Here is a 20,286-nt window from a genome sequence, read left to right on the forward strand (position 1 = left end):
TATTACCATTTCTAAAAGTTTGTTGAAGAAAGAGAGAAACGAGACCCCTGTCCTTTGACAGCCTTGGTACATCAACCAACGATGCAATCAATGAAAAAACTTCTCAGACGTATCTGTAGGTATTTCAATTTTTTTAGACAAAGCTTATAAAGGCGAAGAGCCCGCAATGCGTTATAAATTCAATAAATTGAGGGAAAGTCAGAAAATTTTCGGGGTTTAGGTTGAGGATGCTAAAATTATCATGCTACTCATAAAATACTGCGTTGTTCACAATAGCCCATAAATTGTCGGAAATCACTCCATTTTGAGAGGGTTATTAAACGATGCCTTTTTGGAGAGGAAATTTGATGAGATAAACAAATAATCGTAAAATTTCCGCAACAAGTTATGCGTTAAGCATTTTATTTTTATTTTCGGCGGAGGTTATGGGACATAAGACATAGATTAGAAAGACATAGCTAAAAGACTTAAGAGACTCACGATTGAAATTCTACGTGTTTTAGTTTTGCACGAGAAAGATATTATGGTAAGACTATTAATTTTGACAAGAAAAAAGGATAAATCAACGGCGACTAAAATTAAATCAGTTTAAAAACAAGCGATCGTCAAAAGACGCCGCATGTTACTCAGAGGCATCTTTGTTTAAATATTCCGAGCAACTTTCTGTAGATAAGTCGTTTTACACTTCACGGATGCGCAATGGGGGTTATAAATGCCATTTCAGGCTCAAATGCATGTCCACTTTTATTCTGAGAGATCAACCACGCGTTTGAAAATGTTGTAGGGCGAGATTCTGTGGATACATAGGTGTTAAACTAACCTGACATCAAATTGGTGAGCAAACTATTATTTAATGTCACTGTCAGGAATGTTCATGTGATATAGGAGACTGAACCACTTGTTTTGTAACTGAGGAAAGAAAGGAAAAGTAAGCTGGTTGAGTAACATTCAAAATAACAGAAAAACTATCCGTCTCATTTCCGGTGCCGCAACCGTTCAGACAGAAACGAATTAATCGGCAATGGAAATCCTGTCATCTTGAACCTGAACTTAGACGAAAAACGGAGTGACTAATCTTGATAATGACATCGCTTTTCACCTTCATCCGATATCTGTTAATTAAAATCTCACTTCACGTCCTAGACGAGCATTGTTGTCACTTGGTGGGCTCACTGTGTCTCGGATTGATTTATACCTAAATTCTGAAAATACCCGTACTAAAGGTACAAGGTATACGGGATAAATATATATGTATTGGCAACTCTGCATTTATTGCCTCTAGGGTCACTTCCGGACTTCCTGCGAGTGCATCGATCTCCAATTTCACAAGACGGTTTTCGAGTATTCTACCTCCTGGAGAAATTTATCAAAATTATCAAGCAACTGCCTCTCTGTAGACTCCCTGATATCGATTAGGATCGGACTGTCATCCTTAGGAAAGTTACGATTCTCGTAAATTGTTGGTCTCGCAGGTGGTATATTACACACCTCTCGCCTCAATAGCGTTACATTTTACATTCCTATTTATTACAAAACCAAGCTCAAGACGACAAAATTATGCGTAAACGCTTGACCATGAAGAAAATTAAAGTTCACTCTTCTTACGCTGGATAAATCAACGAAAAAATCATCACGTAATTTCTTCTGTCAGTTCCATCCATGACAAAGAACGTACTGCCGTGCTAAGAAAAAAACGCCATAACAACATTTGAGAGTTGCTAAATATACTCGCATAAAACTCGGTCTTTAAGGAAAGTTATTCGTATTTTTCCTTAACATTTTCAGATGTTTTACATCAAATTGCGAACAAAATTGTCTGACAATTTTGAAGAAAAATACACACATTTTTTACCAGTAAATTCGGTTTTTGTTTAAGGAAATCTGGCAACGTCTAAAGGCTCATACGGCGTTTTTCCTTAGCATGGCAGTGTAGATGGTTGGGTTGTTCCAAGCCTTTGACGGTTAACACCTAATGCACCTCTTGCCAACCTCTTGATGGTAGGTGTGTTAGGTCGAAATGTTTATTTCGAATGTAATGCAAAAATTCTATTTTAAAACTAGTAAATACGGCTAAAATACAATTTGAGTTAAGTTCAAGGCTATAAAAGTAAATTAATAAAACCTTATCTTCTGTCCTTTTTCATGCTTCGCCTGCCATTTTTCTATCACCGCGTTTAAGTCCCCAGGAAATAAACACGGCGTATGTGACCGATGTTATCCTAAGATTCGTTTACGTTTCGATTATTCGTCTACTTAGTCTATATATAAATGAGACCGTAATTATTAAACTAAGGGGCAAGGAAATGTACCGGGTTTGAGGCTATGTTCCATTATGCAGCTTTCAAGGAGGGGCCAGATGATACTACTTTAAATTCCAGAGAAAGCTAGTCCCAGGCCCACTCTAGATTCTTAATACAAGTTTCGCTCATGATTTTGAATAATCTACGTCCAATTTTTGCCGCTTTTTAATCCTAGGTGCTCCTTAATTGAAGCCAGGGGTGGCTAAGCCAATCAGAAGTGGATTCTTTAGTGACTATACTCTCCCTATAAAAGTAGTCTAGGAAGCATGGGAGAAATGTTCAAAAAGCTGATCGATGACCAATTAGTCACGTCTGGCCGTGATTGATTTCCTTAATGATCCATCGGTGTATTGGCCGAAACGTGGGAGTGCTATTATTCCCGTGGCTTTCAAAAGTGAAAGTAATTAGATTAGGACAAGAGTGGCTCACGCGCTAACAGGAACGCCATGATCCCTGTCAAAATTCTTGATGAAATATTGACTCGTGGTGCAGTCTCATGGGTATACTTTCAAATTATTATGAGAGCCCTATCACTTTCATTTAGATAATATGGAGACTTGAGCCGCGCTACCTAGAGGTAGAGGAATTTGATAAGGAATTTGCTACCGCTAGTACTATCCGACTTTGATGTGACCAACAAAAGAAAGAGGGTGTGCTGAAAAGTGCTTCAGCACCGTCGGTTCCTTTTCAATATATAATAATTTGAAATAGTCCCTGTTCCTTTTACGCTTCAAATCAGTGCTTTCCTCAGGGCTTAAAATGATAAAGGCTCATGACCGTATTTGATTTGTGTATCTTTGCAGTGCATCTTGTCTATATGGAGGGGAATGAGGGGCGATGTTTTTTTTTTTTCAAGATGATAATTTTACGCGGGCAGTGCTTTTTTCAGACTTGTAAAAAAGTCACTAGGTTTTACTGTTTACAACACTGCCGTGCTAAGGAAGGACGCCGTATGAGCCTTCAGACGTTGCCAAGTTTCCTTCGATTCACCTTTCAAATTAAATGTACCAATTGCCCATTCGAAAGATTCTGGGGAAACAAGAATAAAAAAAAATCCTAAGGCCTCTCTCAAGACTTTTATTAAGCAACCAAGAACAAACTTACGGTGCATTTAACAATGCATTATCACGTCGCAAGCGCAGGAGTTTAAAATTGCTCCGCTCTCTCCATTATTTAAGCCGGTATTTTTTAAATTGATTGTCATCGAGTTGACGAGATAAAATGCATTTTTCAATCAGAGCGTCCTTTGTTATCGTGACAATTGCTGCGATGGTTTGATTTGCGCCTATTTTTTGTCCTTTCATTGGTTACGTCAGTTTTCCGCATACGTGAACCATTATCTCTGGGTGACGTGTGTCAATAAATGAGATCAACGGATTGATCGGAGGGAACTGGTTATGAATTTCACAACTCCCGTCCCGTTCAGGACTCCACCAAGAGTCTCTCTTTTTTTCTTGAGGTAGAGGAAGAACACCTCCGTTCGCAAAACTCAAATGGTTGATTTTTCTTTGAAAAAGAATAACATAAATGCTTCTCGTTTTAATTGAAAGATTATGAATACATGAAATATGTTACAAAAGCGCGCAGCATGTTATTCATACACATAGTTCTCAGTATCTTCGGTCGATTTGGAAAGACCGAGACATTGCAATAATCGAGACTTCGCTGTGTGTGTAAAAAATAATGCCGTAAGTTGTTACATAACCATAACACCCTATAAGCACTACTAATGTAAAAAATTCCGAGGAAAAAAATTTCCAGTGCATAAAAAACGTTTGGTTGTAGGATGGTAAATTTGCAGATGGATTAAAAGCTTGAAATTTCGTTAAATATCTGTGACGAAGTCGGTTTACTTTCTCCCTTTAGAATCAGCTTGTAATACCTGACATCATTAGATAAATAAAATTCTCAATTAGTTGCTAATCGAACATCATAAGCTGAAAAATAGTGTTGATCTCAGAACTTAACTGTATACAGGGTTATTCAAAAGTCACGCACCACGGGCCATGAGGGGGTTGGCCATTTGAAATTTTTAGTTGCCCCCCACCCCCCTCCCCCTGAGGGGGTCAAAAACTCGAAAGTACATGAAAAAGTTTTCCCCTCGATATGAGGAAAAAGTCACAAACCGCAAGTCGATATCTTAATTAGAACTAAAACTAAAGTTATAGCCAGTGATGCGTGACTTTTGAAGCACCCTGTATAAACTCCCCAAAGTGTATTGCTTAGATTGTTTGTGCGCGGTATGTCGTCACATCTCCACAAGGAGCACGCACTAACACATGAGCAAAAGGAATACTATGTGATATTTCGGTAAAGCAGCAGCGTATTAAAAAAAAAATGTTATCAAGATCGTTATTCTCCATCACACTCACTGAATAGCCAACTTGAGACAAAATTTAAGGGTCAAAGTTCCATCGCCAAAGGTTTAACACGTGACGTTTAAAGTGGTAAGACGCTTTAACCTGACCCTGGAATGATAGCATCTTCACGTCTTCAGTTCACCGCATTCTTTCTGCGACTGTTCCTTGTGATGATGAAAAAACAGCGGAATATGTTTCAGTGGCTGAGCACACTCATCAATTCCTCGGTTTGTGTTTCTGGTTGAGTAAGCCGAAGACGGCACCTCACGCGGTCTCCAACGACTTAAACACACCGAAACACAAACGCAAACACTAATTTGTAGTGCTAGACATAAACACAGGTAGTTGAATGCGCGAGCACAGAGTGAACCCAAGGACTGATCCAAGCATTCGATACAGGGTAATCACTCCAGCTGCCCAGCCAGAAAATAAAGTTCTGCTGATCTGCTCCAACGTTGCCGGATCTTCTCAAGTATATTAATTCCAATTTTTAATTACTGCACGCTATGCTAATTGCGCCATTTGCACGAAGCAACAAGAATAAACATCGATCTTTAACTTTACATAAAGTACCTCCTACTCTTTCTTCCATTAAAAACGTGAGGAAATGACCGGCTGATAGAAAAATTGAATTCAAGTCGCAAACATTAAAAAATAAGCCATTTTTTGGAAGATGGGCCAAATTAATATAAAAAATTACACAATTACTTTTTGAAAGTTCTCCTCAAAAGTTTACTTAGTATAGACTATGTAGCAACATTTAATAAATAATTTCGTCAGCTTTCTCGGAAAATCGCATCATTTTAGCAGCATTGCCGTGTAATCGGCTCTTTTTTGCTAAAATTTTATCTAGTTCAAATTTCGCTCGCTGACCATTTTTTACAGCTATGAATAAGGTAAGCGGAGTATAAACCTTTTTTTTCTCTTTCTCACTAGAACGTACCCTCTTCTTGGTCTCAACTATCATCGAAAAAAAAAGAGAAAAAGATTAAAAGGATGGTTAACTGACACGGCTCTTGGTGGCAAATGAAAGTGTCAAATTTAAAACGCTCCTGATTGGCCAGTGTTGCTGTTAGGACTGTGGACTCATGGATGAATGTTGCACCTCCACGTGAGAGCCAACAAAATTCGGTCCCTGGTATAACCTACACAGAGCTCTAATTACGCTTATTGCAATATCTTTGTCATGAGTTAGCTTTCCATTTTGTGCTCCATGTAATACGAATTATTTGTATTGAACGAAAGCGCGGACGAAAGGGGCGAAGGGGGAGTGCCAACTCTGAAGAGCTTTGAGAGGATAGGGGGTTTTGGCGGCTGGGAGTCGCAGAGCGTCAAAAAACGCTGCAAAAGCGGTTTTTATGTATGTAGGACGAAAGCGCAAGTGACAAAATTTAAAAACAAAGACACGCGGGCCCTAAACGTGGCAACTTAATAAGCCGAACAAGTCTGAGGACGACGCCACGAGATCGAGGATGGGAGGATGCAAGCTGTTAACGTTTTGTGCTGGTTAAATGCACTTGAAAAGCGTTTCACAACCGATTTCATGCCGATACCTATCTCCCGATTTTATCTGCGATTCCGCGGATCCAACGGACGCGCCTTCAAACAGTCGGTGGAACAATGCCATTCGGCAGACGCTCATGAGTAATTATAAGTTTTTTACACTCCAGCTCCAGCATGCAGGATCGCGATCCATACGTCAGCACTCGTCGCCGCGGTTTCTACTCGATAATTGCTGTGCCTCGTTGAATTTTCCTCTTTTTTTGCCCGGGATTTACGATTATGAGCGTCTTTGTTTGAGTAGCGGTGCAGCGCCTGCATTTTATTTGTCTTGATTAGCTTTTCACGCGTGAGTGATAAAAAGTGAAACGACTGCTATTAAAGCAATGCAGTGCGAAAATCTGGGGACTTAATCTGCTTTTTCTCCCCTCTTGGCTTTTTTCTTTACTCAACTGTTAACACATCTTAAAACGTCCAAGACTTGTATGTACTCAACGATCTTTCGCAGCAATCATTTTACGACTTGCATACACTGTATTTAAAAGAGAAAATTCCAGAGGATTTCTTCTCAAGAGAAAAATTTATTAATGTGAATAGGTCTCTATAACTAATTGTGTCGACATACTTTAAATTTTTTGCCCCCACGGAGAGAAAATAAAAACATCGGTGGCATAATTATCGAAATTTGTTCATTTAGGATTAGGCGCGCAGCGACGGTAAACGATTTCTATGATGATTTTTTTTATGATGTTTAAAACTCTCCGATTATATCTAGTATTTCTCTGGAAAATCACCCAAAATATCTTTATATATGGAAATTTGAAGAACAGAGGCTACATTTTAAGTCATGAAAATACTCATTTTGAAATAGACGACTACAGTAAATTTCACACAGGGGCGGACTGGGACGAAAAAAGTCACCGGGAAATGTACAGCCAAACCGGCCCACAAACCAAATGGGGGTCGGGGGGACACTCCACAGAGAAAGGGGGGTCCGGGGGCCCTCCCCCGCAAAATTTTGAAAAATTAGCACCTCAAGAAGCCACTTTTAAGCGCGAACATACGCAATTAGAGTCACAAAATATTTGCAAAGTTGGCTGCGACCGTGGAGCATAAAGCAGCCCTGTGGAACAATGGAGGCCCGTGGAGCCTCACCCTATTTTATGAGAAAGTGACAGTTCTTTAAGATTTTATCCCATTTCTCCACATACTTTTAGACTATGGAGATAAAAAAAGAAAAAATTAAAGAAATTAGTAGTAGTAGTAGTAGTAAGATAAGTTTATTTTAAAGCGGTGCTTTAGCATCTACGGCCATTTACACCTCTGCGTGTTCAGATGGAAATCAAGGTTACGTCAGTGAAAATACAAAAGGGTTGAGGGCGAAGGTTAAGTTTTAAGAAAGAAAGAAAGTATAGTAGTAATATAAGTTTATTTTAAAGCGGCCCAAAATACCAACCGGCCCACCGGGATTTTTCCCGGTATTCCCGCCTGCCAATTCGCCCCTGATTTCACAATGTAGTTCGCATGAGTAAGCAAGTCTCGCAGAAACTGTATGAGCTCAATTAAAGCCAAGCTAAGCATGCAAATTTTTGGCGGAGCAATTTAGGGCTCTAATAAAACAAGCCTCAACAAGAGTGTGTGGGTATTGTGAAGTAGATCGCGCACTATAACCAGACACATTGCATACACCGGTGTCATTTTGTGGCATTTTTATTTCTTACTATATGCTCATATCCTTACGCGCGGTTTTTCCCCTACCGCTATACGTTTTTACGACCCCTTAAAACTGGGTTACGTTATGCAGTGTTTAAAAGCTTCAGGGTAATTCCTCCATTGCCGAATCTGAGCCTTTCTTTTCAGCAAATACCTCACGGTTTTATTTCGCAAGTGATCAAATGAGGTACTTAATGCAGAATACTTGAGCTTCTTAAAGAATTGTTTCCGATTAAAAAAATTCGCCAATAAGTTCCAAGCTGTAGTTGTGTTTTTTTTTTGTAATGGCACTCCTGCCGAAGTCTCAACACTGATAAACATTTTTAACTTCTGAGGTTTTTTCTAGGAGAGCTTCTCGATTATTTGCTTTCATTTTTAGAGATCCACTGCATCATATTTTACTTCACGCACATAACAGCCTATGGAAATTGTCAACGAACAATGCGATAATTTATATTTGAAGGATGAAGACAAGCGCTATGCACCAGTATTAAATTATAAATAGAAGTTTTCAGTATGCAAATTATCTCGCCGTTTGCTATATTATAGAATCAACATCATACAGTGGGGTATTTTCCAAGAGGCATGGGCTAGACATACATCAATGGTAACGATAATGTGTGAAAATAAATCAATCAACTGAGGCTAATATAAAACGACGTTCCTCAGAATATAATTTTGACCTCAAATCACTTAAAAATACATCAAGTTAAAAGGTTTTCCCTCGTAACTGTCAGAGGCATGACTAAATTTTAAACCCCGTAACGGGTCTGCAGTTGGCGCGGGCTCGCACCAAATCGCGTTCCTACTTTCTTATCCGTGCGTTTGAGTCTCCCGAGGTCCACTCTTGAAATCGAATATGGATGCCTCGTGCAAGATTATTATGTGAAGAAGAATAAAAATATTTCGGCATTCTGCATCTTAAAAATGTAAAAAAGGGTGTAAAATTTTTGTGATGTCAAGAAGAATACAAATATTTCGACATTCTGTGTCTAAAAAGTGTAAAAGGGGGGAAAAAAACGATTTTTGTGATGACTTCCTTTTCTCAAAAAAGTCTAACCTCATTCCCGCGTTGTCAGGGCCGGGTGGTTTGGTTGTGACTCTTTTATTGACGTAAAAATGTTATTGTTGCGAATTCCTATCCTCGTATATACTACTAGAATAAATATTGAAATTGTCGACATTTTTTTTAACTCTTGGGCCACGATCAGATGTGAGCCATTCGGACCGCGTTAAGCAGAAAAGGAACCAAGCCATACCAGCTATTGCCAAATTTAATTGGACAATTTAATTTTTACATGAAAACGGTAGTGCGGATTTTCGCGCAAATTTCAGTAAATTTTCTACATAGATAGAATGAAATTCCTCAAAATTTCCAAAGGAATGCACGTAAACGTTCTCTTATAAAAAATTAAATTGCCCAATCAAATTTTGCAACAGCTGATGTGGCTTGGTTCCTTTCTGCTAAACAAGGTCCATTTAAAGCATACTTTTCACTTAAAATATTTTTCAGGCTCGCAAAACACCTCAAAAAAATTTACTGAGCGACGATGCTGCCTCAGTAGCAGTTTCTCCTCTTGCTCATTTCTGCAAGAAGGCCAAATATTTTAAACAGCCGCTTTCCATTGCTCATCTCAAACCACTTTTCTCTTCAATGAAATAGTGCGTCGTCGGGCGAAAAAGTGTCAGCAACTGAATACCGAGACCTTGTTTAAGCGTTACGGATGTCATACTTGAATTTATGATACAGTTCATTGTCAACACCAACTCTTCTCCTCCCACGACATAGTTTAATGTTCATAGCGGTGAGAAACGGTGCGAAGGTATATTTATGCAGCGGACACGTGCTGTTCATCTGGAAGACTTCTAAACGCTCTCTATTTGCAGCTACCTGGAGACCAGCGCAGCGTGTATAAGTCATTCATTCAATAGTAGCACATCCTCCTAAATAATTTATCCGTTTCACTTTTTTTACCTTCAGGTTGGGGATATTTATCAACGATTGGATTTACGATAAGTTGTCTCGAGACTGTTCGACCAAACATGGCAAGGTCAGTTTCGACGACTAGAATTCGTTAAATGATCCGATCTAAATGTAGAAAATCGGGTGAAAAAGTGCTGTCAGAGTTTTCTTGTTCACCTGTAAAAAATAGAAGACAAATGCTTAGCTTTGATATCGATTCCATTTGATTCTTTGAATTTTTATCCCGTTAAAATGATATATGCTTTTATAACTTTAATCGGTAGAGTATCTTTTCAGCTGATTATTTGGACGGAGTTAAACAGAAAGGAACCAAGCCACATCAGGATCGAACCGAGAAAAAAAGGTTGAAAGTTTGGCTCCTGCATAAGACTCAATGTAAAAGATAAACTTCAAGTTCAATTTCTGCAAAATTTGCTCCAACAAAAACTTTGAATTTTTGGTGATGGATAGTAGAGCAGTGGTTGAGTTCAAAACCACTCATAACTCAATTTTTTCCAAAATGTGGGTTGGTTCCTTTCTGCTTAACTCAGTCCATTTAACTTATTTTTTATTACTACAAATTTGAAACTTTCTGGCGAAAATGATGGGCTCTCTTTTTGGGTTTAGAGGTCTATAGAATTAAGAGACTATCCGTAAATGACGCAATAAGGCAATTTTTCATAATTTCTAACCGATTCTTCTCTCTAGATGCGGGGGGATGCCCTCTTCCCTTACCACCCTTAATTGAAGAAATTCATTCGGATGTCCTAAACCCTTCGTCTTCCCTAAGTAAGTATTCGATTAAATTGATGGAATCGTAAAATCCAAAAATTATTGCATGTTAGTCTGCTAGCATTAGACGATGCTAGAATATCACATTGACAGGTTTTCAGAGTGCTTGAAAATAGTGGCGTGGCGTTCTTTGCAATGTATCGATTGGTCTGCCATTGAAACCTATGGAAAAGGATCAATATTTAGGGTGTTTGCAACGAACACCTTGAGAATCGATTCTTTACCAAAGCTTCAAGTGGGGAATTATCGAAATTCGATCATTCACGCTTCGCCATTGCTTAAAAGTATGTTTATTTTTTATCCTTGTTTCTCTGAATCGATGAATGTTTAATCATTGTATATACGTCGATGTATGTTGTTGCTAGAGCCTACTCGAATCGGAATGTTGCCAATTTTCTTCATGAAACACAAATTTTCTGAAAAAATTCTGGATACTTCTGATTTTTTAAAGAATTTTTTTTACAAAAATTCAAGAAATGATACTCACAACTTTCTCAGAGAATAAAAATTTAATTGACGGGGGGGGGGGGGGGATTTGGCAACATTTGAATGTCCATACCTCTTCCTTAGCACGGCAGTACACCATGTTTCAATTTTCATTCATTAAATTTTAGACCACGGGCAAGCTCCTCTGAGAATCAATTCGATGAATACACCTTTCATAAAGTAATGGAGTTGCGGACGGGGCTATTGAAAGGCTCCTGACGGAAAATCGATCATGCGGAGCAATCAGCTGATTTTGGCATGAGCAGGCGATTGCAATATGGTCCTCGCTCTTCGCGATGGCCAAGCCTGAACTCACGACCTTTAGAATCCCCCTCGAAAGTGACTCATTGTCGGACGGCGGATCGCGGATAACAATAACGCAAATAATAACAATGGCTTAATTGATACGTAAACGCCGAGATTGAAACGTCAAGCGGACATATCGAGGTCTTGCGCGAATTATTCGAGCGTCGTCGTGGGTAATTGTGATGAGGAGGAGAGTATACTCACCTCTGGCGCAACGCTCGCTTCGTTCGTTGCAAAATCGGCCGCAGCCTCATCGATCGGTGAATTGAGACGTCAGCGCTCCCGTGTTACCGAGGAGAGGCACGGATCCCCAAATTTTGTTAAATTGAGTTTCCTTCAAAAGTTGACTTAATTTAATATGGACTGACTGACTAGTTGAACCGGCACAATTTGTTGTATTTGCAAAAAATGAAAGTTATAAGAAAGCAGAAAGTGCTGAAAATTTGACGTAATTTCTGCAAATCAGCAACCAACTCACATTATTCCGCAACTACTCATTACTGTCTTGAGAAAAATAGCAACCTTTTCTGCCAATTTCTAACCTTAAAAGTGCTTAGTTGCTTGTCCAAATCGTTATACCGTACAAGTATGTATAGAGCATAGCATGTATCGCCGCGCCGTCTTTCCTAACATGAAATGAAAAAGGCAATTTTCACAAAACCAAAGATAAAAATTCAATAAGCCATAACATTTCTACACGTTAAACATTTTCTTTTGGTTCGATCAACTGGACCGATTTAGTTAAATCAAACGAAATCTTGGGTTACGCTGAGAAACTTCTATACTACAAGAAAATTCTGCAGACTTGATATACTGACGTTTGCCTCATTTCCGTTCATTGGTTGCGACGTTATTGACTAGCGCATTGAAAAATCAACCGCACGAGAGCTGATGCAATCCTTACAACCCAGCCTTTTTCTTATGGGTTCGGAGTTTTTCTTACAAAAGATCTGGACAGTTACTGAGAGAAATTAATGAAATATTTGCGTTACAGTGTTATTTTGTGTTCAACGTCCTATATATAAATATCCAATTTAGGTACTTTTCCTCAATGTTCAAGTGCCTTTCGGATGATTTTTGAAAATTTTACGAAGAATAGAAGATTCGTCCGATAAAAGATTTCTGCTTGAGGTCTACGAGGTTCATTTCCTCAAATCCTCATTTTTGCACTTATTACACTCTTCGGTAACACCGGCAGCTCTGGCGCAACGTTCGGTTGATTCGTTGCAAAATCGGCCGGAGCCTCATCGATGAATTGAGACGTCATCGACGTCAGCGGACGGACCCGGCCTCGTCATCTCGGATATATCACACTCGGCACCCGCCCCAATTAACCGTTGTTTATGTAACGTGCACGAAAAATCGCTCGCTCAAACAGAGGTGAGAGTCACTCCAGGCGATGAAAAAAATAAAAAAAAAAAAAAAACATCGAGAAGAAAAATCGCCGCGGCAGAGTGAGGGAGCGCTTTGCACCGGATAATCGCCTCTACACGACTGGACTGGACACTGGCGAAATACCTCGTTTTTGAGATTATAAAACGCGCGGAGTACGGCTGGAGGGTGCCATTAAGTACCCTAGATTCGAGTCCAGGACGGTGGAGTCATTACGAGCCGAGAGTTACGGACCACTCGGAGGCTCAAAAAAGTCGATAGAAAAATGCTTACTCATAAACATAGTGCACAAACTATTATTTGCCTGCAGTTCTATCATCATCAATCAAAGTGTAGTGTGATTATAAAAACACACACAAAAAATAAATCGTAACTCACTTAAATACGCTGTTTTGATAGTGGTCCACTCTACAGCGAGGGAAAAATCATGCAGCTTTACGTTCTCTAACAAGAGCAAAATTTGAGGTGCACCAGTCACCAGTCACCAGTCACCAGTCACCAGTCACCAGTCACCAGTCATGTCTGTTAGTGACGAGGCGTAAGCGATCGATTTTCGATATTTCCCCATTTGAAGTTGTGGTAGAGAATCGATTATGAAGGTGTCCGTTGCGAACGATCCTTTTCCATAGGTTTAAATGGCAGATCAATCGATATATCGCAAATCACGCCACACTATATGATGTCTGTGCGGTCGTTGTACTCCATCAGAGCATTTTCAATACCTCTCATTTTTTGACTGAAAGGTATCCCAGCTTTTTTAAGAAACTCGATCATTTTAAATTTGTTTAAAGGAGTGGGGCTAAACATGTAACCTCTTTAATGATGGTGTGGACCCCGACCCAGCGGTATCGTATGATATTAATGATTGATAAATAAGTCTACCTCCAGCTGAAGAAGCGCAAACTTTCTACGTATCAATCCTTCGATCAATGCTTACTTAAAATAATTGTCTACTGCAATCCGATGACCTGCTTAGTTTTTTTCCATCATACCATGTGCAAATTGTTTCTGCGCAAAAATAAAATAGTGTCTCAAGGATATATGTATTGACATTTTTGGAACAGAGATAATTTGAAACGGGTAAAACTAAATCGGATGAGGTAGTTCATCACTGCAAAACCTCGATGTGCCCTATTAGAGAATTTTATGTAGGTCATAAAATTGATTGGCCTTTTTCCGGAAAAGCTTCGTGTTATGTAACTCATCAATTTTATTAGAGGATCTTTTCATTATTTGTGATAGCGAAAATTTGATTGTCAAGTGAAAAAATTCCTTTTAAACAGTCTTCAACTTGCGATAAGACATACGTTTTAGACGCTTAAGATCCGATGACATGAGAGCTCGATATTTCGTCTCTAAACCACCTTGTACCACGAAAAACATTTAAAATATGTCCACAAACACCGTAAAATGTGTGAAAAAGATATTTTTTTGCGATCCATTGATTCCTAAAATGTATCACAAATTACATATGCGCCATGGCTCATTAAGTGATTTTTTTTATCCTCAGAGAAGTTAACCGCTGCGCTAAGTAGTCAAATGCGTCAGAGATCTGTAACATGCGGTAAGGCTTAGCCAGGTGGTCATGTAACCTGAGGTTACTGGAATAGCCGGCTTACCAGTTACCACCGACCGAGCCGGACGGTAACCACTTATCGGTCACTCAGCCGATAAACACTCGTTAAAGAGATCAATCCAACATAACCGCTGTGTTGTCGCATTGACTAAATGATTAAATTATATTTTGACATTCTAAAAATTTACCAAGTAATAGAATATCAGGCTAGGAGGGAAGACGGTATGATTTATTGTTCCGGATTGAAAATATGATATTGGCATGAAAAAAAGTCAATGAAGTAAAGTTGTATTCCTCACTTACAAAGACTCTAATTCCTGAGCTTAAATTTTCAGGAAATGATCGATCTAGCAAAATTGTTTCAATACCTGTGCATGTTATTTTGACCTCAAAGAACCGCGAGGCTGAAAACAAAGGGGTCAACAAGGGTGAGGGGTAGGTTAAAATCTACACTGATGACGATTACCATTTCATTCATTTTTTGTGAGTAAACAAAATAATTTCGGGAAAGGATTACTGTTCGCAATTTGACATTCTTTTAAGCTTGCGTAACAAACAACAAACGATTAAATTAATATAAAGGGACTAAACTAATCCCAAACGGTTACTGCACAATCAATCATCATTGATGTAGCGTCGTCCATTTGTATGACGAACAACTACCGAAAAATGTAAACAGGGTTCCTCAGTGGTTAGATATTGAGTCCCGAAACTTCATTATTGATCCCAAATCCAATTTACAGCGGCAGTATTGGGTGCACTGGTTAAATCGTGTCGAAATAAATCGTTTCTGGATACTTATTTCTCAATTTACAGTCTCCACTTTACATTCCTTTAACCTTTTCAATGGCGCCTATCTGGGCCAGGACCGAATTAAGAGCGTGGCCACATGGGCCGCGGCCCATGGCGGCAAATTTAGGGGGCGGTAAATTTTGCAATTTTTTTTAAATGTAGGTATAAAAATAAAATGGCAAACGAGAAAAGGCGACAAAATCTTGCATTTCCTGTGAGTATCGTAATTTCTAATTTTGTCGTTTTGCGGTGATACAAAAGACAGCACCTTATGAGTTTTGAGAGAAACCGAACACGCAATTTGGCCTGGAGCGGCGCGGCGCAGAGAGCAATGATGACGAGGACTTGAGATGAAATTGGAGAGGCCCTCGGCGCGGCGGTCGGCATGTAACACGTATTAGCGCCTACAAGACTGCATGAATACTTCACGCATAGCGTCAGACACAGTGCGGTCAGCAGCGGTCGCCGTGTAACGCAGAGCGCCTACAAGACTGCATGAATACTTCACGCATTGCGCCTAACAAAGTGCGATCAGCACGGCGCGGCGGTGGAAGTTAAAATTATTAAACTACATTTATGACTGTTCTTTCATAATTTTTTCGTTCATTTCTTTCTAAGTAATGGAAGGCATTGTCCACACAGAGACAAGTTTACGGAACTTAACTTTCGCGCCAAGTTCCGTGAATCTTTATTAGTAGTGTTGACAGGGCTTCCGCAAAAAATGTATCCAACAGGAGTAAACGCGTCTTATGCATCCCTCTCCCTCCGGCACGTTCACTTGACGGTTTTTATTGATGTTTCAAAACGAATGAGATGGGGGCGGCAAAATATAGGCGGCCCATGGGCGGCAAGTAGGTATATCCAGCCCTGCATCTGGCAACAATGTAGTGTAAGTGTGCGTCGCAGGACAAAAATACACCGTTTTTTATGCACACTCTTCTCCTCCTTGTAGAACCGTAAATATAAGCGCATTTTTTACCCATCAAACCCAGTCCCTTCTTGAAACTTATTTGAATTGTATTTCGTGATGAAGTATCTTTACGAGTTTTCCTCATATAGTATTCAATCTGGCCGGGATCTACTGTACGCTGCCCTCTTCTCCTCTCCCACGCTCGGAGCATTTTATCGTGATTCTCGGAACTTGATCACATCATGCCGACATTCGACAAAGACAAAATTAGCGTTTGGAAACGATTACGTATTCCTGTATTTTGACCGTGAGAGTGAATCAGGGCACTGTCGATTGTTTCGTATCCCAATTAAATACTCAGTTTTAGGTGTATCCTACAAATCTCCTCTTATTAAGATCTAAATTACCTACATGTTATCCGGTAAACATCCAAGTAATTGGAAAAAAATTTTAAACAAATAACCGCATAACATGCATTTTTCTCGAACGAGTTCAACAACAGCGTAGCGAAAGAGGAGAAAGAGTGCCATACTGAAGGAGGGAAGGGATGGGTACTGTACAAAAGATTCATTTCTAGCAAAAATGAGCACTTACACGTTTCGTAATTACACTGCGGAAAAAAAACACATTGGATCTAGAGTCCAGACTTTTGAAAACATTGACAAGAAAAAGGACTCTTGATTCAATCAGATTTAAGCTTAAATCAAAAGGAAATCCGCTCAAATTAAGAGGCTTGGTTCTTGATTTAAGCTTAAATCTGATTGAATCAAGAGTATTTTTTCTTGTCTATTTTTAAGAGTCTGGACCCGAGATCCAATATGTTTGTTTTTTTTCCAGTGTAACCTTTAGGCATGCGTGTATTATCCGAATTTTATGAAGGCGACTCTAGTGCTTTTCTTATCGTGTTCTTGAAGGGCATGTAATTATCCAAGGCAGAATTATAAGAAAACAACGTTCACCCAACGCTGTCCGTAAATTGTAACACCCATTGAGGAGGAAACCTGAATAAAGTCAGATGGGGAATGTCCCTGAAGAAAAAAAAAAAAGAAAAAAAAAAAAAAAAAATTGAGGAGGAAATGGTACGCGCACATGATATGATACATTTATGTAAGTTTGAGATTATAGAAAAGTTTATTTCTTATTCAATTTAATGAAGAACAATTCATTATTAAATCAAATCACTAGTTTAAAAAAATAGTGAAGCACATTATTTACAGGTAGAATTGAAAAATCTCCCACGACAGACCATCAAATATGGTACAGTGGAAAAAAAAAAAACACATTGGATCTAGAGTCTAGACTCTTGAAAACATTGACAAGAAAAAGGACTCTTGATTCAATCAGATTTAATGTTTAAATCAAAAGGAAATCCGCTCAAATTAAGAGGCTAGGTCCTTGATTTAAGCAAGAATCCGATTGGATCGAGAGTATTTTTTCTTGTCGATGTTTTTAAGAGTATGGACTCTAAATCCAATGTGTTTTTTTCCAGTGTAGTTAAAAAAAAAAAAACAGTGAAGCACATTATTTACAGGTAGAATTGAAAAATCTCCCACGACAGACCATCAAATATGGTAAAACAATTTTTTAAAGAGATTCAAAAATGAGGCATTCAATCAAAGAGAATGCGGCAACATTCGTTCCGGTCTTGTGAATCCGCTCGCCTGTTTTTCGTGCGACAGCGCACAGTGGCTTTGAGCTTGTCCCCGTGTTATTTTTTGGGCCCGAAGAATTCAAAATTGCGTGGATCCAGTTATTATTTCATACAGAAAGTGAATTCACTTTCTCCCGCGGCCACGGCGCCGGTAAGCCGAGCGTCACGCTAGCCTCTATCCGCAACATCTACACGCCCCCCCCCCCTCCCTCCGCCTTTCAGGACTACGCGCAACACGCTATTCCTTTAATCAATGTTATCTGGCATAGAAACTATATTAATTACTGTTTAAAATGACTCCTCCGTCCATTGAGACTTATTTACTATTCATTTTTGGTCTGGAACACGTAACGCTGAGGTGAACTTGATCGACGTCCTCTCTTCCCTTCTGTACAAAATAATTCTGCACAAGTGACTGAATACTATGTCTCTACAGGAGGAATGTCCAATATCTTAAAATAAAGCAAAAATACTATGTTAAACAATCTCGCGGTAGTTTACAGCTGTATACATATTAGAATGCGAGTGATGATTGAGCAATTGTATTTTTCATTTTGATACTCTCGCATTTTCCTATTTTTTAAGATGTAAATGACTGGAAGAATTTTTAATACATATGCGTAGTTAAGAAAATGTTTAACCTCTTTACTTATACTCCTCAACACTGAGGTCCTTGAATGATCAAGCAACGAAGAAAGAACGGCATTACAGATGAAACGTTTTCTTTCCTTTTTTTGTACCGCTGCGTTAAAGTCTCCAAGAAATAAACCGGCGTTCATGTATGGTGTAATTCTGAATTCTTTCGTACTTCCATTGCTCTTCTGTCTAGTCCATCGAATCATATTTTTTGACCCCTCCTGCCCCTCGTAACGCACCCGTAACACAGGTATTCATCCCTTAAAAAATGACTTACGCTCAGTTCGACCCCACTTTCAATTTGCTTTTGTGCTTGATTTCGGATGAAAAGTTGCGCTAACTTTTCATCTCAGATTTTCTAAAAATCGGAGCCATGCACTCTAGCATTACATATTTCGATTCCGAACCCATTCCCTGTAACGCACCATAACGCAGGCTCAGACCCACCCTTTTCTTCCCCAGAGCGTTATGTATTTTAATGAACGGCCTTCAATCAGTAGTCTTTATTTTGATTATGAACAAGCGGAATAGTAGCTATGCGCTGAATCATTAAGTGTCGATATTTTTCCCTTTTGGAATAGGAAAGAATCAATTATTAAAGTGCTCGTTGCGAGCACGCTCAGAATCGATCCTCGCCCGTAGGTGCAAATGACAGATCAATCGATTAACCGCAAAGCACAACGCGTGACACGCCACTGATGCGCAGCCGCAAGTTGGAAGAAGTTTGGCAAGACGGAAAGGGCGAGACCGCGAGACGGTCAATTACCCGACTCGCGCATCAATAAGCGCGCAGATTTCGTCGCTCCTGTGACGTTGGACGTATCTCCATAACCGCATGAGCAGCAGGAAGCATGGATTTAAATGTAAAACAAGGCTCACGTGCGGAAACTGAGATACGCCCTTACGTCATAGGGGCGAGGATTTGACGGTGATCTCGTATTCTGGATCTCGGTGTCGCAGCCTGCCTCTCGTCTCCGCGTCACAGTATCCCTATTCTGCCGTGCTAAGGAAAAACGCCGTATGAACATTCGAGAGTTGCCAAATTCCCTCCCATAAAATGCTTATTTTTGTGAAAAATATGAGTGTTTCTCCTCGATATTTTTAGGAACTTTAGAAGAAATTGCAAACAAAATACATAGCCACGCAATAATTGGTTAACCATTTTGTATTTATATTTATTTCTTCCCTAGTGATATTTTTTCTTTTGATGTAAATTTTTAATTCTGTAAGAACTTTATTGGATGGCGAATAAAAAAAAGAAAAAAAATAAAAAAAATACATTAAAAATTGAAAGAAAAATAATTTTAATAGTTTATACAATTGATTTTGTAACTCAATGAAACCCTTTTAGGTTTAATATATGAGTAAAAATATAATTATTTCTAATTTCCAAAATTAGTATTTTACTTTAAATTCAAGTTATTTATTGATTGAAATCTTTGACTTTCTTAATTGTCTTAATAATGTTTGATCCTTTAATTTTAGTACCATGTTTTATCATGATTCTTGTTTTTTCAAGAATTTTTCTCGTGTTTATTATCAGTTCTTATTTTTACGGATATTTACTGTTTAGATTATTTATAAGGGATGTTGTAGTTCTTTTAGCTTTTATGTAATAATATGTAAACGATCAAGAAATGCTAAAATCTCTTCACCTGTTCTCCTGAAAACTTTGGTGCTTAAATGATAACGCAACGATGAACGAACGACATTGCAGATGCAACGTTTTCTTTCCTTTTTTTCTACCACTGCGTTAAAGTCTCCAAGAAATGAACACTATATTTGTTCCTGGTGTAATCCTGAAATGTTTGCATCCCTATTTCTCGTCTGTCTAGTCCATAGGATCATATTTTCTTGCCCCTCCTACCCCTGTTGGTGGTGTAATTATTATTGAAAAGTTACAAAAACT

The 20,286-nt window shown here is 38.9% G+C and overlaps 1 protein-coding gene across 3 annotated transcripts in view; it reads right to left on the bottom strand.

Moving 5' to 3' along the window:
* The window catches only part of LOC109034438 (uncharacterized), a 158,135-nt gene that overhangs the window by 34,447 nt on the left and 103,402 nt on the right, over window positions 1–20,286 (bottom strand). Inside the window, exon 1 of one of the 3 annotated variants that reach the window (XM_019047577.2) lies at window positions 821–925. The exons of the other annotated variants lie outside the window; for them this stretch is intronic. Within the exon in view, the coding sequence (XP_018903122.2) occupies window positions 821–827 (7 nt within the window). The 5' untranslated portion in view covers window positions 828–925. Of the gene's footprint in view, window positions 1–820; window positions 926–20,286 lie in introns of those variants that run through there. 3 annotated transcript variants of the gene reach the window in all.

The sequence above is a fragment of the Bemisia tabaci genome, chromosome 6, assembly GCF_918797505.1.
Source record: "Bemisia tabaci chromosome 6, PGI_BMITA_v3".
Classification (NCBI taxonomy): domain Eukaryota; kingdom Metazoa; phylum Arthropoda; class Insecta; order Hemiptera; family Aleyrodidae; genus Bemisia; species Bemisia tabaci.